At 46.3% G+C, this 17168-nt stretch overlaps 1 protein-coding gene across 1 annotated transcript in view; it reads right to left on the reverse strand.

Moving 5' to 3' along the window:
• Positions 1-14827, reverse strand: part of PRRC2A (proline rich coiled-coil 2A) — a 29731-nt gene extending 14904 nt beyond the window's left edge. Inside the window, exons 1-9 of the mRNA XM_075259785.1 lie at positions 14668-14827; positions 10595-10732; positions 10160-10337; positions 9783-9882; positions 9232-9304; positions 8687-8830; positions 8406-8590; positions 3239-3318; positions 3009-3148 (exon numbers count right to left, since the gene is read on the reverse strand). Coding sequence (XP_075115886.1) covers positions 3009-3148; positions 3239-3318; positions 8406-8590; positions 8687-8830; positions 9232-9304; positions 9783-9882; positions 10160-10337; positions 10595-10706 — 1012 coding nt within the window. The 5' untranslated portion in view covers positions 10707-10732; positions 14668-14827. The remainder of the gene's footprint in view (positions 1-3008; positions 3149-3238; positions 3319-8405; positions 8591-8686; positions 8831-9231; positions 9305-9782; positions 9883-10159; positions 10338-10594; positions 10733-14667) is intronic.
• Between the last annotated feature and the right edge of the window lie 2341 nt (positions 14828-17168).

Consider the following 17168-nt stretch of genomic DNA (forward strand, 5'->3'; position numbering starts at 1 on the left):
CATTCCTTGACGGGTGTAGTTTCTAAAATGGGGTAACTTTTGAGGGGTTTCCATTGTATTGGTACTTTAGGGGCTCAGCAAATGCGACATGGCACCTGAAAACTGCCCTCAAAAGCCAAATAGCCCTCTTTCCATTCTGAGCCCCGCCATGTTCCCATACAGCAGATTATGGCCACATATGGGGTATTGCCATGTTCAGGAGAAATTGTGTAACAAACTGGGGGGGCTTTTAATTCTCTAACTACTTGCAAAAATTAAAAATATGGCGCTAAATGGACGATTTATTGGAAAAAAAGTAATTTTTCATTTTCACATCTCAATGGTAAAAAAAATCTGTGAAACACCTGTAGGGTCCAAGTGCTCACTAAACCCCTTTATAAATTCCTTGAGGGGTCTAGTTTTCAAAATGGGGTCATTTTGGGGGGGTTTCCACTGTTCTAGCACTTCAGGGGCTCTCCAAATGCCTGAAACAGATTTCAGCTAAATTTGCCCTCCAAAATCCCAATAGAGATCCTTCAGCTCTGGACCTCACAGCGTGCCCATACATCACTTTACATTCACATATGGGGCATTTCTGTAGTTGGGAGAAAATGCTTGACAATTTTTGGGGTGCATTTTCTCTTTTAACCCCTTGTGGAAATGCAAAATTTGAGGTTAAAGCAACATTTTATAGCAAAAAATGTCACTTTTCCTTTTGTTGGGCCAATTCTGTTACACTCCTGTAGGGTCCAAGTGCTCACTATACCCCTTGGTAAATTCCTTGAGGGGTCTAGTTTCCAAAATGGGGTGACATTTTGGGGGTTTCCACTGTTTTGGCACCTTGGGGGCTCTGCAAACAGGACATGGTGCCTGAAAAGTATTGTAGCAACATCTGGCCTACAAAATCCAATTAGCGCTCCATCCGCTCTGAGAGCGACCGTGTGCCCGTACATTAGGGTAACAGAACATATGTGGTATTGTCGTGTTCGGGAGAAACTGTGTAACAAAATTTGGGGAGCAATTTTTCCTTTAACCCCTTGTGAAGATGAAAAATTTGGGGCTACAGTGACATTTTATTATAAAAAGAGTAATTTTTCATTTTCACATCTCAACGGTAAAAAAATCTGTGAAACACCTGTAGGGTCCAAGAGCTCACTATACCCCTTGATAAATTCCTTGAGGGGTCTAGTTTCCAAAATGGGGTGACATTTTGGGGGTTTCCCCTGTTTTGGCACCTTGGGGGCTCTGCAAATGGGACATGGCGCCTGAAAAGTATTCTAGCAAAATCTGGCCTACAAAATCCAATTAGCGCTCCATCCGCTCTGAGAGCGACCGTGTGCCCGTACATTAGGGTAACAGCACATATGGGGTATTATCATGTTCGGAAGAAATTGTGTAACAAAATGTGGGGTGCAGTTTCTCCTTTAACCCTTAGTAAATGTGTAAATTCTAGGGCTAAATGAATATATTAGTGACAGAAATTGAAAAATGTAAATTTGACCTCCATTTTGTTGTAATTGCTGTGAAATGCTGAAAGGGTTAAGAAACTTTCTAACTGCTGTTTTGGATTCTTTCAGGAGTGCAGTTTTTAGAATGGGGTGACTTATGGGGGGTTTTATTACAGAGGCCTTTCAAGTTCCCTTCTGAACTGAACTTGTCCCTTGAAAAATGTGTTTTGGAAATTTTCTTGAAAATTTGGAAAATTACTGCTTGACTTGTAAGCCTTATAATTTCTGAAAAAAATGAAAGGGTGATTAAAATTTGATTGCCACATAAATATGAGACATGGTTAATTATATTTATGAAAAAATTTGGGTAGTATGACTTTCTATTTGAAAGGCTTGCAATTTCAAAGTTTGAAAACTGCATTTTTTTCAAAATTTTCACCAAATTTCCTATTTTTTCATAATTAAAGACAAAACATATTGTCGAAAATTTACTACTGACATGAAGTACAATGTGTTACGAAAAAACAATCTCAGAATCACTTGTGTAAGTTAAAGCGTCTCAAAGTTATTGACATTTAAAGTGACACATGTCAGTTTTGAAAAAAGAGGCCTGGTCCTTAAGTCACTTTTGGGCTGTGTCTCTATGGGGTTAATAAAAATCCAAAACTGTGCCAAATTTTTTTTTTCTAAAAGTCGCCATCTTCTGACACCCGTAGCTTATACTTCTGTGTACGGGGATGTGTAGGGCGGCTATTTTTGCGGGGCCGGGTGTACTTTTCAGTTCTACCATTTTGGGGAATTGCTTTTGCTTTGATCATTTATTTTAATTTTCATTTATATCGAAGGAAATACAGTGAAAAAACATCGATTTGGCAACTTTTGACTATTTTTTCCCACTACGGCGATTACCGTACAGGAAAAATATTTTTATAGATTTGTAAAGTCGGCGATGTCAGACATAGGGAGACCTAATGTGTAGGGGTGTCACAGTATTTAACTACTTTTATGTGTGTTCTAGGGAAGAGGGTGACTTGAATTTTTATTATTATTTTTTTATATTTTTTTTTAAAAATTTTAATGCATTTCTTAGACCCCCTAGAGGTCTTGAACCCCAGCGGGTCTGATCACTAATGCAATGTAATTCATTGCAAAAAAATAGTCATTTCTTTTGCAGGCTGCATAGAGCAGCCTGCAAAAGAAAATCATTGCAGACAGGCCGGGAACCTTTACAAGGCTCCCAGCTGTCATGCCAACGTGATGTCGGCCCTGCAGCTGGCGATCACTGGCAAAATGGTGGCACCAATGTGCCGCTAAGAAAATGGCGTCAGCTTTGACCGAGGCACCAGAGAGGTTAATATCCCCGATTCTCCTATCTATCTATCTATCTATCTATCTATCTCTCTCTCTCTCGCTTCTGGCTGCCTCTGGGTATATCAGAACAGATGTCACCGGTATCCAACATGTGACCTGAGGATATTGTACTGCTTAAACTGAAGCTGATCAGTGGGGGCTCCTGTTCTAGGACCTCCCCATTGATCTGCTCCGGACCTATCCCATCAGAGACACCCCCTCTGCCAGTACCTGCCCATCCGTCATCTGCCTCTTGATCCAGCTCATCAAACTCCTTCAGATCATCTTGCTTCAAGATGGAGGGGCGGCTGACAGGCTCGGTCATCCTGGGAGCAGCCTGAGAGGCGCGTGGAGGAGCCAGACGTGGGAACCTGTATCAGGAGAGTCAGTGAAGGATATCAGCCATGTAGTAGGTAGCGCAGGTCCTGCAGGACACCATCAGGTCGCCATCACATACTAACCTGGGAGCTTCTGCGCCATGAAACCGAAAGGCTCCTTGTGGCCCATATGGAGGGGGAAACGGCAAGTACGGAGGATACATCTACGGAGACAGAACACACAGAGCGTTACATGTCTGCAGAGGAAGGGAGGCAGCGAGCAGAAGACAAGATGGAGACTGCTGGGGGCGGGGCATCCAGGGGGGAATAAAGGAATACAGGATAAGTAATGTAATGTATGTACACAGTGACTGTACCAGCAGAATAGTGAGCGCAGCTCTGGAGTATAATACAGGATAAGTAATGTAATGTATGTACACAGTGACTGTACCAGCAGAATAGTGAGCGCAGCTCTGGAGTATAATACAGGATAAGTAATGTAATGTATGTACACAGTGACTGCACCAGCAGAATAGTGAGCGCAGCTCTGGAGTATAATACAGGATAAGTAATGTAATGTATGTACACAGTGACTGTACCAGCAGAATAGTGAGCGCAGCTCTGGAGTATAATACAGGATAAGTAATGTAATGTATGTACACAGTGACTGTACCAGCAGAATAGTGAGCGCCGCTCTGGAGTATAATACAGGATAAGTAATGTAATGTATGTACACAGTGACTGCACCAGCAGAATAGTGAGCGCAGCTCTGGAGTATAATACAGGATAAGTAATGTAATGTATGTACACAGTGACTGCACCAGCAGAATAGTGAGCGCAGCTCTGGGGTATAATACAGGATAAGTAATGTAATGTATGTACACAGTGATTGTACCAGCAAAATAGTGAGCGCAGCTCTGGAGTATAATACAGGATAAGTAATGTAATGTATGTACACAGTGATTGTACCAGCAAAATAGTGAGCGCAGCTCTGGAGTATAATACAGGATAAGTAATGTAATGTATGTACACAGTGACTGCACCAGCAGAATAGTGAGCGCAGCTCTGGGGTATAATACAGGATAAGTAATGTAATGTATGTACACAGTGACTGCACAGCGGAATAGTGAGCGCAGCTCTGGAGTATAATACAGGATAAGTAATGTAATGTATGTACACAGTGACTGTACCAGCAGAATAGTGAGCGCAGCTCTGGAGTATAATACAGGATAAGTAATGTAATGTATGTACACAGTGACTGCACCAGCAGAATAGTGAGCGCAGCTCTGGAGTATAATACAGGATAAGTAATGTAATGTATGTACACAGTGACTGTACCAGCAGAATAGTGAGCGCAGCTCTGGAGTATAATACAGGATAAGTAATGTAATGTATGTACACAGTGACTGCACCAGCAGAATAGTGAGCGCAGCTCTGGAGTATAATACAGGATAAGTAATGTAATGTATGTACACAGTGACTGTACCAGCAGAATAGTGAGCGCAGCTCTGGAGTATAATACAGGATAAGTAATGTAATGTATGTACACAGTGACTGTACCAGCAGAATAGTGAGCGCAGCTCTGGAGTATAATACAGGATAAGTAATGTAATGTATGTACACAGTGACTGCACCAGCAGAATAGTGAGCGCAGCTCTGGAGTATAATACAGGATAAGTAATGTAATGTATGTACACAGGGACTGCACCAGCAGAATAGTGAGCGCAGCTCTGGAGTATAATACAGGATAAGTAATGTAATGTATGTACACAGGGACTGCACCAGCAGAATAGTGAGCGCAGCTCTGGAGTATAATACAGGATAAGTAATGTAATGTATGTACACAGTGACTGCACCAGCAGAATAGTGAGCGCAGCTCTGGAGTATAATACAGGATAAGTAATGTAATGTATGTACACAGTGACTGCACCAGCAGAATAGTGAGCGCAGCTCTGGAGTATAATACAGGATAAGTAATGTAATGTATGTACACAGTGACTGCACCAGCAGAATAGTGAGCGCAGCTCTGGAGTATAATACAGGATAAGTAATGTAATGTATGTACACAGTGACTGCACCAGCAGAATAGTGAGCGCAGCTCTGGAGTATAATACAGGATAAGTAATGTAATGTATGTACACAGTGACTGCACCAGCAGAATAGTGAGCGCAGCTCTGGAGTATAATACAGGATAAGTAATGTAATGTATGTACACAGTGACTGCACCAGCAGAATAGTGAGCGCAGCTCTGGAGTATAATACAGGATAAGTAATGTAATGTATGTACACAGGGACTGCACCAGCAGAATAGTGAGCGCAGCTCTGGAGTATAATACAGGATAAGTAATGTAATGTATGTACACAGGGACTGCACCAGCAGAATAGTGAGCGCAGCTCTGGAGTATAATACAGGATAAGTAATGTAATGTATGTACACAGTGACTGCACCAGCAGAATAGTGAGCGCAGCTCTGGAGTATAATACAGGATAAGTAATGTAATGTATGTACACAGTGACTGCACCAGCAGAATAGTGAGCGCAGCTCTGGAGTGTAATACAGGATAAGTAATGTAATGTATGTACACAGTGACTGCACCAGCAGAATAGTGAGCGCAGCTCTGGAGTATAATACAGGATAAGTAATGTAATGTATGTACACAGTGACTGCACCAGCAGAATAGTGAGCGCAGCTCTGGAGTATAATACAGGATAAGTAATGTAATGTATGTACACAGTGACTGCACCAGCAGAATAGTGAGCGCAGCTCTGGAGTATAATACAGGATAAGTAATGTAATGTATGTACACAGTGACTGCACCAGCAGAATAGTGAGCGCAGCTCTGGAGTATAATACAGGATAAGTAATGTAATGTATGTACACAGTGATTGTACCAGCAGAATAGTGAGCGCAGCTCTGGAGTATAATACAGGATAAGTAATGTAATGTATGTACACAGTGACTGCACAGCGGAATAGTGAGCGCAGCTCTGGAGTATAATACAGGATAAGTAATGTAATGTATGTACACAGTGACTGCACCAGCAGAATAGTGAGCGCAGCTCTGGAGTATAATACAGGATAAGTAATGTAATGTATGTACACAGTGATTGTACCAGCAGAATAGTGAGCGCAGCTCTGGAGTATAATACAGGATAAGTAATGTAATGTATGTACACAGTGACTGTACCAGCAGAATAGTGAGCGCATCTCTGGAGTATAATACAGGATAAGTAATGTAATGTATGTACACAGTGACTGTACCCACAGAATAGTGAGCGCAGCTCTGGAGTATAATACAGGATAAGTAATGTAATGTATGTACACAGTGACTGTATGAGCAGAATAGTGAGCGCAGCTCTGGAGTATAATACAGGATAAGTAATGTAATGTATGTACACAGTGACTGTATGAGCAGAATAGTGAGCGCAGCTCTGGAGTATAATACAGGATAAGTAATGTAATGTATGTACACAGTGACTGTACCAGCAGAATAGTGAGCGCAGCTCTGGAGTATAATACAGGATAAGTAATGTAATGTATGTACACAGTGACTGTACCAGCAGAATAGTGAGCGCATCTCTGGAGTATAATACAGGATAAGTAATGTAATGTATGTACACAGTGACTGTACCAGCAGAATAGTGAGCGCAGCTCTGGAGTATAATACAGGATAAGTAATGTAATGTAAGTACACAGTGACTGTATGAGCAGAATAGTGAGCGCAGCTCTGGAGTATAATACAGGATAAGTAATGTAATGTATGTACACAGTGACTGTATGAGCAGAATAGTGAGCGCAGCTCTGGAGTATAATACAGGATAAGTAATGTAATGTATGTACACAGTGACTGTATGAGCAGAATAGTGAGCGCAGCTCTGGAGTATAATACAGGATAAGTAATGTAATGTATGTACACAGTGACTGTACCAGCAGAATAGTGAGCGCAGCTCTGGAGTATAATACAGGATAAGTAATGTAATGTATGTACACAGTGACTGCACCAGCAGAATAGTGAGCGCAGCTCTGGAGTATAATACAGGATAAGTAATGTAATGTATGTACACAGTGACTGTATGAGCAGAATAGTGAGCGCAGCTCTGGAGTATAATACAGGATGTAACTCAGGATCAATAATCTGATATAACGTTAGTATACTCTGGTTTCACCAGCAGAATAGTGAGAGCTTCCCATTGGATTGTAAGGCCAGGTTCACATTATTACAGTCTGTTGCTTTCTTCTGTTATACAATGACAGCCACAGACATCAGCAGCAGTAGATTAGCAATGACGTCGCCCCTCTGTTGCTTCGTTTCCCACTGACTATGATGTAATACTATATGACGACGCTTCTGTGTTTATTTACATTTGTAAAGAGAATAGTAAAACAAACAAAGACAATCTACATGGAAGAAACCTCTGGTAATATTTTTACACGGGAGGGAGCGCATGTGGACACTAGACACGGGGCGCTCCATCTGTATCTGTTTAAAGGGATTCTACCATTAAAACTCTTTTTTTTCTAGGTAACACGTCGGAATAGCCTTTAGAAAGGCTATTCGTCTCCTACCTTTTGGAAGTGATCTCCGCCGCGCTGTTCGTTCGAAATACTGGTTTGTACTGGTATGCTAATTAGTTCTCTTGCAGCGATGGGGGCGTCCCCATTGCTGCTCAAAAACTGACTCCAGCGCCGCCTCTGTCTTCTTCTGCATCCTCTCCTTCCTTCTTCAGCTTGACGTCGGACGCCTGCGCAGTACGCTCTGTTCGACGAACTTGCGGTGTCGGCACTATGGCCGCGGGCATGCGCAGTACGTTCGGCAAAGTTCACCGAACAGAGCGTACTGCGCAGGCGTCCGACGTCAAGCCGAAGAAGGAAGGAGAGGATGCAGAAGAAGACAGAGGAGGCGCTGGAGTCTGTTTTCGAGCAGCAATGGGGACGCCCCCCATCGCTGTGAGACAACTAATTAGCATACCAGTACAAACAGGTATTTTGAACAACTGGTGCGGCGGAGAGCACTTCCAAAAGGTAGGAGACAAATAGCGTTTCTAAAGGCTATTCCAACGTGTTACCTAGAAAAAAAAAAAGAGTTTTAATGGTAGAATCCCTTTAATGTCCGTTACTCTCATCCTATGAGGGATAAGAGCAATAGACACTAACCATCAGTAGTGTGAGCACACAGTGGACGGCTGGTCAGTCCTTGATACTTAATAGAACGAAAACCTGCCCGGAATAAATCTCAGCAATCTCAGGAAACCATTAGGATAGAGGAAAAACTACAGGGACCGGGAGAACCCCAATTTCCCATGATACTCACAAACGGTGCAAGCATCCCCCGATATGGAGGGAACTGTTGGGGAGCAGGGGGAGGCAGCCCTGGCCGGAGGGCTGGCTCACTGCTGGGGGTGTGTGCCGCGTCAGAGGGAGGCTCGCGGCTCTCACCGTCCAGGGAGCCTGGACCAAGCCCCCCCCTCCCACCCCCGTCCCTCCAGCTGGTTGCATCTGAGGAACGGAAAGTGTGGACAATAAGTAACAATGACATGAACCACAGACATCATCATCATCATCATCAACCTTACAGACAGACATGAGCCTTACTCTGGGGGCGGAGGCTTGGTCCGGGCCCATACGACACAGCGGAGGTGCTCTGGTCGTGCCCACTTTTGTCCTGGTCCCCAGCCGCCTGCAGGGTTGGAAATTCCTCTCGAGAGAATGGCGACAGTCGGCTTGATGCCTTTCCACCTGGCACATGGAGAAGGACACAGTCAGAAAAAGTATGGAGGTAAAAAGGGGGAGTGACGGGAATGACAGGGAACGCTAAGGTGATCATTGTGGCATCATCTAGTGTCAGTCGTGGATGGAAAGCTGGGTCAATAGTGTTATCTATAGAGGTGTTATCCTCTACTGTAATACGGCCTGTGATGTAAATGAATGAGTTTGCAAAGAAAGCTGTGTCAGTCTATAATTTGGTTAAGTGGTCAGAGTAACAATTGCAGGATGTTTGTCTATTTTTTTTTTTTTTATAATATATATATATATATATATATATATATATATATATATATATATATATATATACGTAAAATAAAATAATCAAATGTTTAAAACAAAAACTTGGTTTGCAAAGGACTTGGTTCTCGTACCATCTGCTTGTGCTCCATGTGTGGTACTGGCCTGTGCCCAGGTCTTTACCGCGGCGGCGGCTGGTTGGGGGGGCTGGAAAGAAACAAAGGAGAACCGTGAGGGGTGGGAATGATTCCCCTGTGTACCGTTCTATGCTCAGACACTGCCGGATTCCAATGTAATAGTCGTCCACAAAACCAGACACCCATTTTATGCTGGAACGTTCCCCTGATGAAAGCGGATATCACCCATTAATATACAGGACTGGTGACTTGTTCCGTCCTGGGTTTCAATCTTCTAGGCCTCGGCCAGAGCTGACTGGGTGTGCCCGGGCCACAAGAAAATGGCCGCTTACACAGTAAGCGACCATTTTCTTGTGGCCTAGAAGATGACACCACTATTACATCTGTGGGTGTCAAACCTCCACTCATCTGCAATTGTTGACTATTAATCCAAGGAAACCCTGTGACATAAGAAAACAAGGACAAACCAACAAGGAAATTCCCCTGCGGACCCCCCTGACAGTATAGACACTAGGTAGGTTTCATATATATATGATCAGCTGTGTTACCTCTTGTGGAACTGGGGGGCGCTTCGACTGGTTTGATGCAGGCGTCTGCGAAGCCAGCGGTTGCGGCGACTCCGGCTGCGCTGCTGGAGAGACATCGGTACTGAGGGCGGACGAAAAGCAAATCGGAGAAAAAGAAACGATGAGAGACAAAAATAAAAAAAACATGAAAACAATTCACTGCAGGTCAAGTCCTCAGCAATAGCAGCAAAGTGGTCATGGCTAGACCAGGGGGCGCTCACTATGTACCCCCTGCTCCTAACCCATTAGTGCACTTACCCCCCTGGACCAGAGGAGCGCCATAAGTACTAGTAGCGAGTCTGCTATGGCTCCCGTCTATCCCTATCTCTACTACACTAGTGCCACAGCTGCTTCCTCACCTCTTTGGCTCTGGTGTATCCTGCTTGCTTGCCCATCCTGATCCGTCTTTGGGAACTAGTGAGACGTTTGGGTCATTCCCTTTGTTTTCTGCTTTCAGGCTTGGTAGGTTGGCTGGGGGGGGCATGCGCCTGGCAATAGCAACTTTACCGAGACTTTGCAGGCCATGGCGGGTTGTGACTGGAGGAGAAAACTCAATGTTAAAATGCGACACAGGATTCTAAACGTTGCGTCTATTATATAACATGGAGGACGTCACGTCCAGGTGCGTTCTGTACGTAACACACGGCGTGAGCAGCGACTGCAGCTGTTGTTGAACTACAACTCCCAAGCAGCCAGACTCGCTGGGATGTCCTCACAAGTGACTGGAGCCTGCTGGGAGTTGTAGTGTCACAGCAGCGGTTGCAGATTTGGGTCGAGTTTAACCATTGCCTTACCAGCTGGTTTCTGCACCTCTAAGGACTTGCCCTTGTAGGTATCAAACAGGTTGAGGGACGAGTACTTCTTGCCATCCTTCCCTTTTGCAGTCTGCCCCGGCCGCTCTGACATTGCGGGGGAAGCTCATTGAGTACGATCTGAAGCGAAAAAATAAAAAGGAAATCAGAAATTTTTATATGACACTTGCAACGCTGAGAGTGATGACCAATAACTATTACATGGGGGGAGGGATCGAGTCATGGTCGCCTGCAATACACGGAGATAAAACCTTCTAAAACGCGTGAACGTCACATCTGTCTTCTGTCCCCATCACCCGATTTTCGTGGTGTGACCCCTTTAAAGGGATCCTAGAGTACAAATACATTGGAATAGCCTTAAGAAAGACTATTCTTCTCCTACCTTTCGTAGTCTTCGCCGCCGGTTCTTGTCGGTATGCAAGTTAGTTACAGTAGTAAGTGGCCATTTTCTTGTGGCCTGTGGGCATGCGCAGTCTCCTCAGCCCGACGCCTAAAAGTCTGAAACCTGCGCCGGAAGAAGAGGACGTTGCTGACAAAGAAGGAGGCGGCGCTGCAGAGAGTTCTCTGGCAGCATTGGGGACGCCCCCAGTGCTGCGAGAGAACTCATTTACATACCGACAAGAACCGGGATTCCTACGGATCGGCGGCGCGGAGAAGACAACGGAAGGTAGGAGAAGAATAGTCTTTCTTAAGGCTATTCCGATGTATTTGAATGATAGGATCCCTTTAAAGCTGCGCGTTCAGAGAGTGGATTATTGTGCACAATGTCTGCTCCGCACCAATAGGGCTGCAGGTTACAAATCAGTGTCCTATAAATGACAGAACTGCAAAAACCAGAGCCGGGTGTCCCCTGAAGAGGGCCGAGCTGAATGCGCTGGATTCAGCTTTCCTGGTATGTGAACTGGTACCGGAGATATCAGCACCACTATCTCCCCACTGACAGAAGGGCGGGGCTTACAGCCTGGCGGCATTGGTGGGTTGTGAGGAACGCCCCCCCTTGTACTGTCAGAGGGGACGTTCCTTAGCGCCCAGCGATGCCGCCGATCTGTAAGACTCGCCCTTATGACAGTGGAGAGATATTGGTGCCAAATCTAACGGTACTGACTGTCTCCAGCACCGGGGTAGAGACAGTGATAGTGCGCTGAATTCACATTGATGGGAACATGAAAGGTCGTCTTTAAAGAGGCCATCGGGCAATAAAGTGATTTGTAAAATAGATGGACCCAAAGCACATAAAGGTAACGCTAGTGTGACCCTGGGCTCAGTCAGGAAGGTCCACACTGCACAAGCCCATACCGCCAAGTAGTCAGGGGGTCACGTGATGTAATGGACTGTACCACGGATTACAGGAGGAGGGAAGAATAACAGAGGAACAGGACAAGGTGAGGTTCTGATAGAATAACAGGAGAGCGGAGCGACGTCCCCTAAATACACAAGCGAATTATAAAGTGCCCGCAGTCCAGTGACAGTCCGGGGGCGCTAGATGTCACTTCTGTTATATCTGTCTGTCCACGGCTCTCCTCCAGCATCAGCTCTGCCGGTCACTGACAGGCGTCTCCTCCCGACACACAAGCAGCGGTCACAGACTACCACCTGGACCGAACCTGACCGGCTGATACCAGAGAGCAAAAGCTGGAACTGACAGCAACTAGTGACAGAGGCCGAAACTGCAAGTGCAACACTGGCTGACACCAGAGAGCAACGGCAGGACCTAATGGTTACTATAAGGATAGAAGTAGTAGTAATACAAGACTGGCTGACAACAGAGAGTAACAGCAGGATCTAATGGTTACTATAAGGATAGAACTAGTAGTAATATGAGCCCGGCTGACACCAGAGAGTAATAGCAGGACCTAATGGTTACTATAAGGATAGAAGTACTAGTAACAGGAGCCCGGCTGACACCAGAGAGCAATAGCAGGACCTAATGGTTACTATAAGGATAGAACTAGTAGTAATATGAGCCCGGCTGACACCAGAGAGTAGCGGCAGGACCTAATGGTTACCATAAGGATAGAAGTACTAGTAACAGGAGCCCGGCTGACACCAGAGAGCAATAGCAGGACCTAATGGTTACTATAAGGATAGAACTAGTAGTAATATGAGCCCGGCTGACACCAGAGAGTAATAGCAGGACCTAATGGTTACCATAAGGATACAAGTACTAGTAACAGGAGCCCGGCTGACACCAGAGAGTAGCGGCAGGACCTAATGGTTACTATAAGGATAGAACTAGTAGTAATATGAGCCCGGCTGACACCAGAGAGTAGCGGCAGGACCTAATGGTTACTATAAGGATAGAAGTACTAGTAACAGGAGCCCGGCTGACACCAGAGAGCAATAGCAGGACCTAATGGTTACTATAAGGATAGAAGTACTAGTAACAGGAGCCCGGCTGACACCAGAGAGTAATAGCAGGACCTAATGGTTACTATAAGGATAGAAGTACTAGTAACAGGAGCCCGGCTGACACCAGAGAGTAGCGGCAGGACCTAATGGTTACTATAAGGATAGAACTAGTAGTAATATGAGCCCGGCTGACACCAGAGAGTAGCGGCAGGACCTAATGGTTACTATAAGGATACAAGTACTAGTAACAGGAGCCCGGCTGACACCAGAGAGCAATAGCAGGACCTAATGGTTACTATAGGGATAGAACTAGTAGTAATATGAGCCCGGCTGACACCAGAGAGTAGCGGCAGGACCTAATGGTTACCATAAGGATAGAACTAGTAGTAATATGAGCCCGGCTGACACCAGAGAGTAGCGGCAGGACCTAATGGTTACTATAAGGATACAAGTACTAGTAACAGGAGCCCGGCTGACACCAGAGAGCAATAGCAGGACCTAATGGTTACTATAGGGATAGAACTAGTAGTAATATGAGCCCGGCTGACACCAGAGAGTAGCGGCAGGACCTAATGGTTACCATAAGGATAGAACTAGTAGTAATATGAGCCCGGCTGACACCAGAGAGTAGCGGCAGGACCTAATGGTTACCATAAGGATAGAACTAGTAGTAATATGAGCCCGGCTGACACCAGAGAGTAGCGGCAGGACCTAATGGTTACCATAAGGATAGAACTAGTCGTAATATGAGCCCGGCTGACACCAGAGAGTAGCGGCAGGACCTAATGGTTACTATAAGGATAGAACTAGTAGTAATACAAGACTGGCTGATACCAGAGAGTAATAGCAGGACCTAAGAAGTTACTCAGGAGACGATATTCAGTTACGTGACGCTGGGCAGATAAGTCGTGCACTAAGGTAACAAGTGACGGTATCTTTGGCGCAGTCCCGATGACGTTACGGTCATTTCAGTTCCGACTTTGGGATAAATACCCATCACAGGGGCAAAAGCGGCAGAGAAAACAAGCGAACACGGCGGCGACAACCAGCGCAAAAAAAATTCCATCTTCTTCAAAATTTTGGCGACCACCCTGTCACCAACACGCGCAAAAACCCGCAAAAAACGCCACGTGGGCCCGTTTGTGCGCAGAATCCGCTATATGCAGACACAGCGCTCGCTGCCAAAAATCTAAATTTGTATTTTTGGTGCCCGTCATGTGACACGCAACCGCGCCGACACAATATTACAATACAATTCGCCATAGTGGTCACCGATAGGACTCAGGTACGTAAAAACTGCGCCAATGATGACCTGAGCACGATAGCGTAAAATCGCTGGCGATTATCGTGACGCGCAAAAGTCGCCGCAGATATCAAAGAGAATAAAATAACGTAAACCGAGCGTCGGCCCAGAGGAGGGCGGCACTAGACGTGACAGGAGATGGCAGGGTACCAGTGATGGAGAAGATGGAGGAGGAGGAGAGAAGAAGAAGAAGGCGAAAAACCGCACGACAAACGCAGCATCCGAGTGCGGCAGTGAGGACGCAGAGTGTGCACGGAGGGGCTGCAGGCAGTGGGGGGTGTTAGGGGGATGGAGGTGACTGAAGGGAAAACAAAATGGCGACACTACGTCTCTGACGACTACAAACAGCAGCACCGGCTCGGATGGACAGCAACAAAGCTACTACCCCGGAGCCCATACCCACCTGGGCTCGACGCGCCGGGTGAGGGGGTTCCGATGAGCGGGTTTTCGGGATGGGGAAAGGCTGCCGGGAGGAGGATGGCGGCGGATTGTCTTTTTTCCCCCCCTGTTTGCCTTCTAGCTCGATGGGGGAGGGGGACTAATGACAAGATGGAGGAAGGAGGCCCGCAACACCGTTGGCCCGAACGTCACAGCATTCCAGGCCTTCTGATTGGGAGGGCGGGGTCTGGCCGTACGTTGACGGGAATTGGTCAATGTCAAAGAAGAGGCGGGGCACACATTACCCGTCGGCCAATAGGATAGCGGTTGCGCGCTCACGAACCAATGAACGTTATTGTTGTCATTAAACGTGTAACACCGACAACGAGGTTTGGAACGCTAATGAGAGGCTTGGCTGTGGTGTTAGGTGAAGCCGTGTGCGCCATGTTTGTGTCTCCCGAGATGCTGAAGGATGGGCTGTGGTGCTGGCAGCTCCTGAAATGTGTCAATAAATGACTTAACCTATGGCCTAAGCTGCTGCAGAACCTCTTTTTGTTCAGAATTGTGTATGAATTACTGACTAAATAACATGGCTATATCTGTTATCGCTGCTATGGCGGTGATAAATCTCTATGTATAGTCACCAGAAATCGGGGATTAGCCCCCTGACTGGTCGTGAGAAGTGAGGCCTAGCATTATTCGCCGCTTGTGGCTCCAGTAGGCGGCACGGCCTCAGCTCCCGGCATGTAGCACTGAGTTCACAGTAGCGTTGTTTTTCCGTTGTTCTGATCCATCAGGTGACCCAACAATGGCGAGGCTGAACGCCAAAATAGCAGTAACACACGGAGTACTATAATGGGGTCCGTTGTTTTAAAGGGATCCTATAATTAAAATGCTATTTTTTTTCTGCCTAACACGTAGGAATGGCCTTAAGAAAGTCTATTCGTCTCCTACCTTTAGATGTCTTCTCCGCGCCGCCATTCGGTATAAATCCCGTTTTTCATCTGTATGCAAATGAGTTCTCTCACAGCACTGTGGGCGTTCCCCAGCGCTCAAACAGCACTGGGGGCGTTCCCAATGCTGAGCGAGAACTCTCCAGCGCCGCCTCCATCTTCTTCAGGAACGGGGTCTTCACGCGTCTTCTTCCAGCGCTGGCTTCAAACTTCTAGGCCTCGGTCCTAGGGCAAAGCCGACTGTGCACGCCCGCCGGCCACAAGAAAATGGCTGCTTGCACAGTATTGTAAGCGGACATTTTCTTGTGGCTCGAGCATGCGCAGTCGGATCTGCCAGAGGCCTAGAAGATTGAAGCCACCGCCAGAAGAAGACGCGTGAAGAGGCCGTTCCTGAGGAAGATGGAGGTGGCACTGGAGAGTTCTCTCGCAGCATTGGGGACGCCCCCAGTACTGGTAGAGCGCTGAGGACCGCCCCCAGTGCTGCGAGAGAACTCATTTGCATATCGACTAAAACCGGGATTTATACGGAACGGCTGACACCAGAGAGCAACAGCAGGACCTAATGGTTACCATGATGACACAACTACTAGTAACAGGAGCCCGGCTGACACCAGAGAGTAATACCGATGAAAAACTGTATCCTCTGCCGATTGTCAGGCAGTGATGGAGCCTCTGTTGCAGATGTGAACGTAGCCTTAGCTGTGCAATGTGGCAGGCTCCACCCATCAGTCAGTTTCGGCATTTCTTGTTGCAGTGAGGTCCAAGTCACAATAAGTAAATATGTCCCACCTAAATGCCACCCTAACCTGTCTGGTTTGGCGTGGCTGCAGGCGGTGTCCTGTTATGTGTCATGTGAAGGTCTTACTGAGGTAGCATATGGTAACCAAAGGCACCCAAAGCCCGACTTCCCCTTTAAGAAGACCCCAGCACGACATATGACAGGGGTCCAGTCACAGCTTTTGCCCTGGAGCTTCCAGTTACGCCTCTCAGGATCGCTCTCAATGACACAGGTCTTTATCAGTCTATTTCTCCCTGTTAGCAGCCATTTTCGGTTGACTTTAGCGTTCTTCAATGACTGACCTCCCACGTCTTCCTCTGGTAAGGTCTCTGCTCCGTCATACAGTTCTAGGTGTACCGGCCCTGTAAAGCGGATCTAACCTTTCAGGTGACTTTTGGGATAAGCTAATCCTCTAATCCTCCCTGAGCTGTGGGATGTAGACTAGCTCCCATACACTGCACACAGTAAGAAGAGGAGACTCTGCTGCCTAATTCTCTCTCATTCAGAAGCAGCCTGCAGGACATTATAGAGAAGTACTGACCAGCACTGATGGCAATAAAGCACTTGGTATGAGATAGAAAACTTACTATGAGCTCCTGCAGCCTCGGGCTCTGTGAAGCTCTGGATCTCAGTCATTCAGCTTCTTCCTTATCTCCCTCTCCCCTCTATGGACAGCTGCAGTCTCCCCCCCACCCAAAAAAAAAGAAAAGTTATGGCTTTCTGGAAGTCATACACTGACCCAGAATCTCCATCTGGGGCCATGATGGCGCACTATGTTATTACTAGACCCCCCCC

This window comes from Leptodactylus fuscus, chromosome 11 (genome assembly GCF_031893055.1).
Source record: "Leptodactylus fuscus isolate aLepFus1 chromosome 11, aLepFus1.hap2, whole genome shotgun sequence".
Classification (NCBI taxonomy): domain Eukaryota; kingdom Metazoa; phylum Chordata; class Amphibia; order Anura; family Leptodactylidae; genus Leptodactylus; species Leptodactylus fuscus.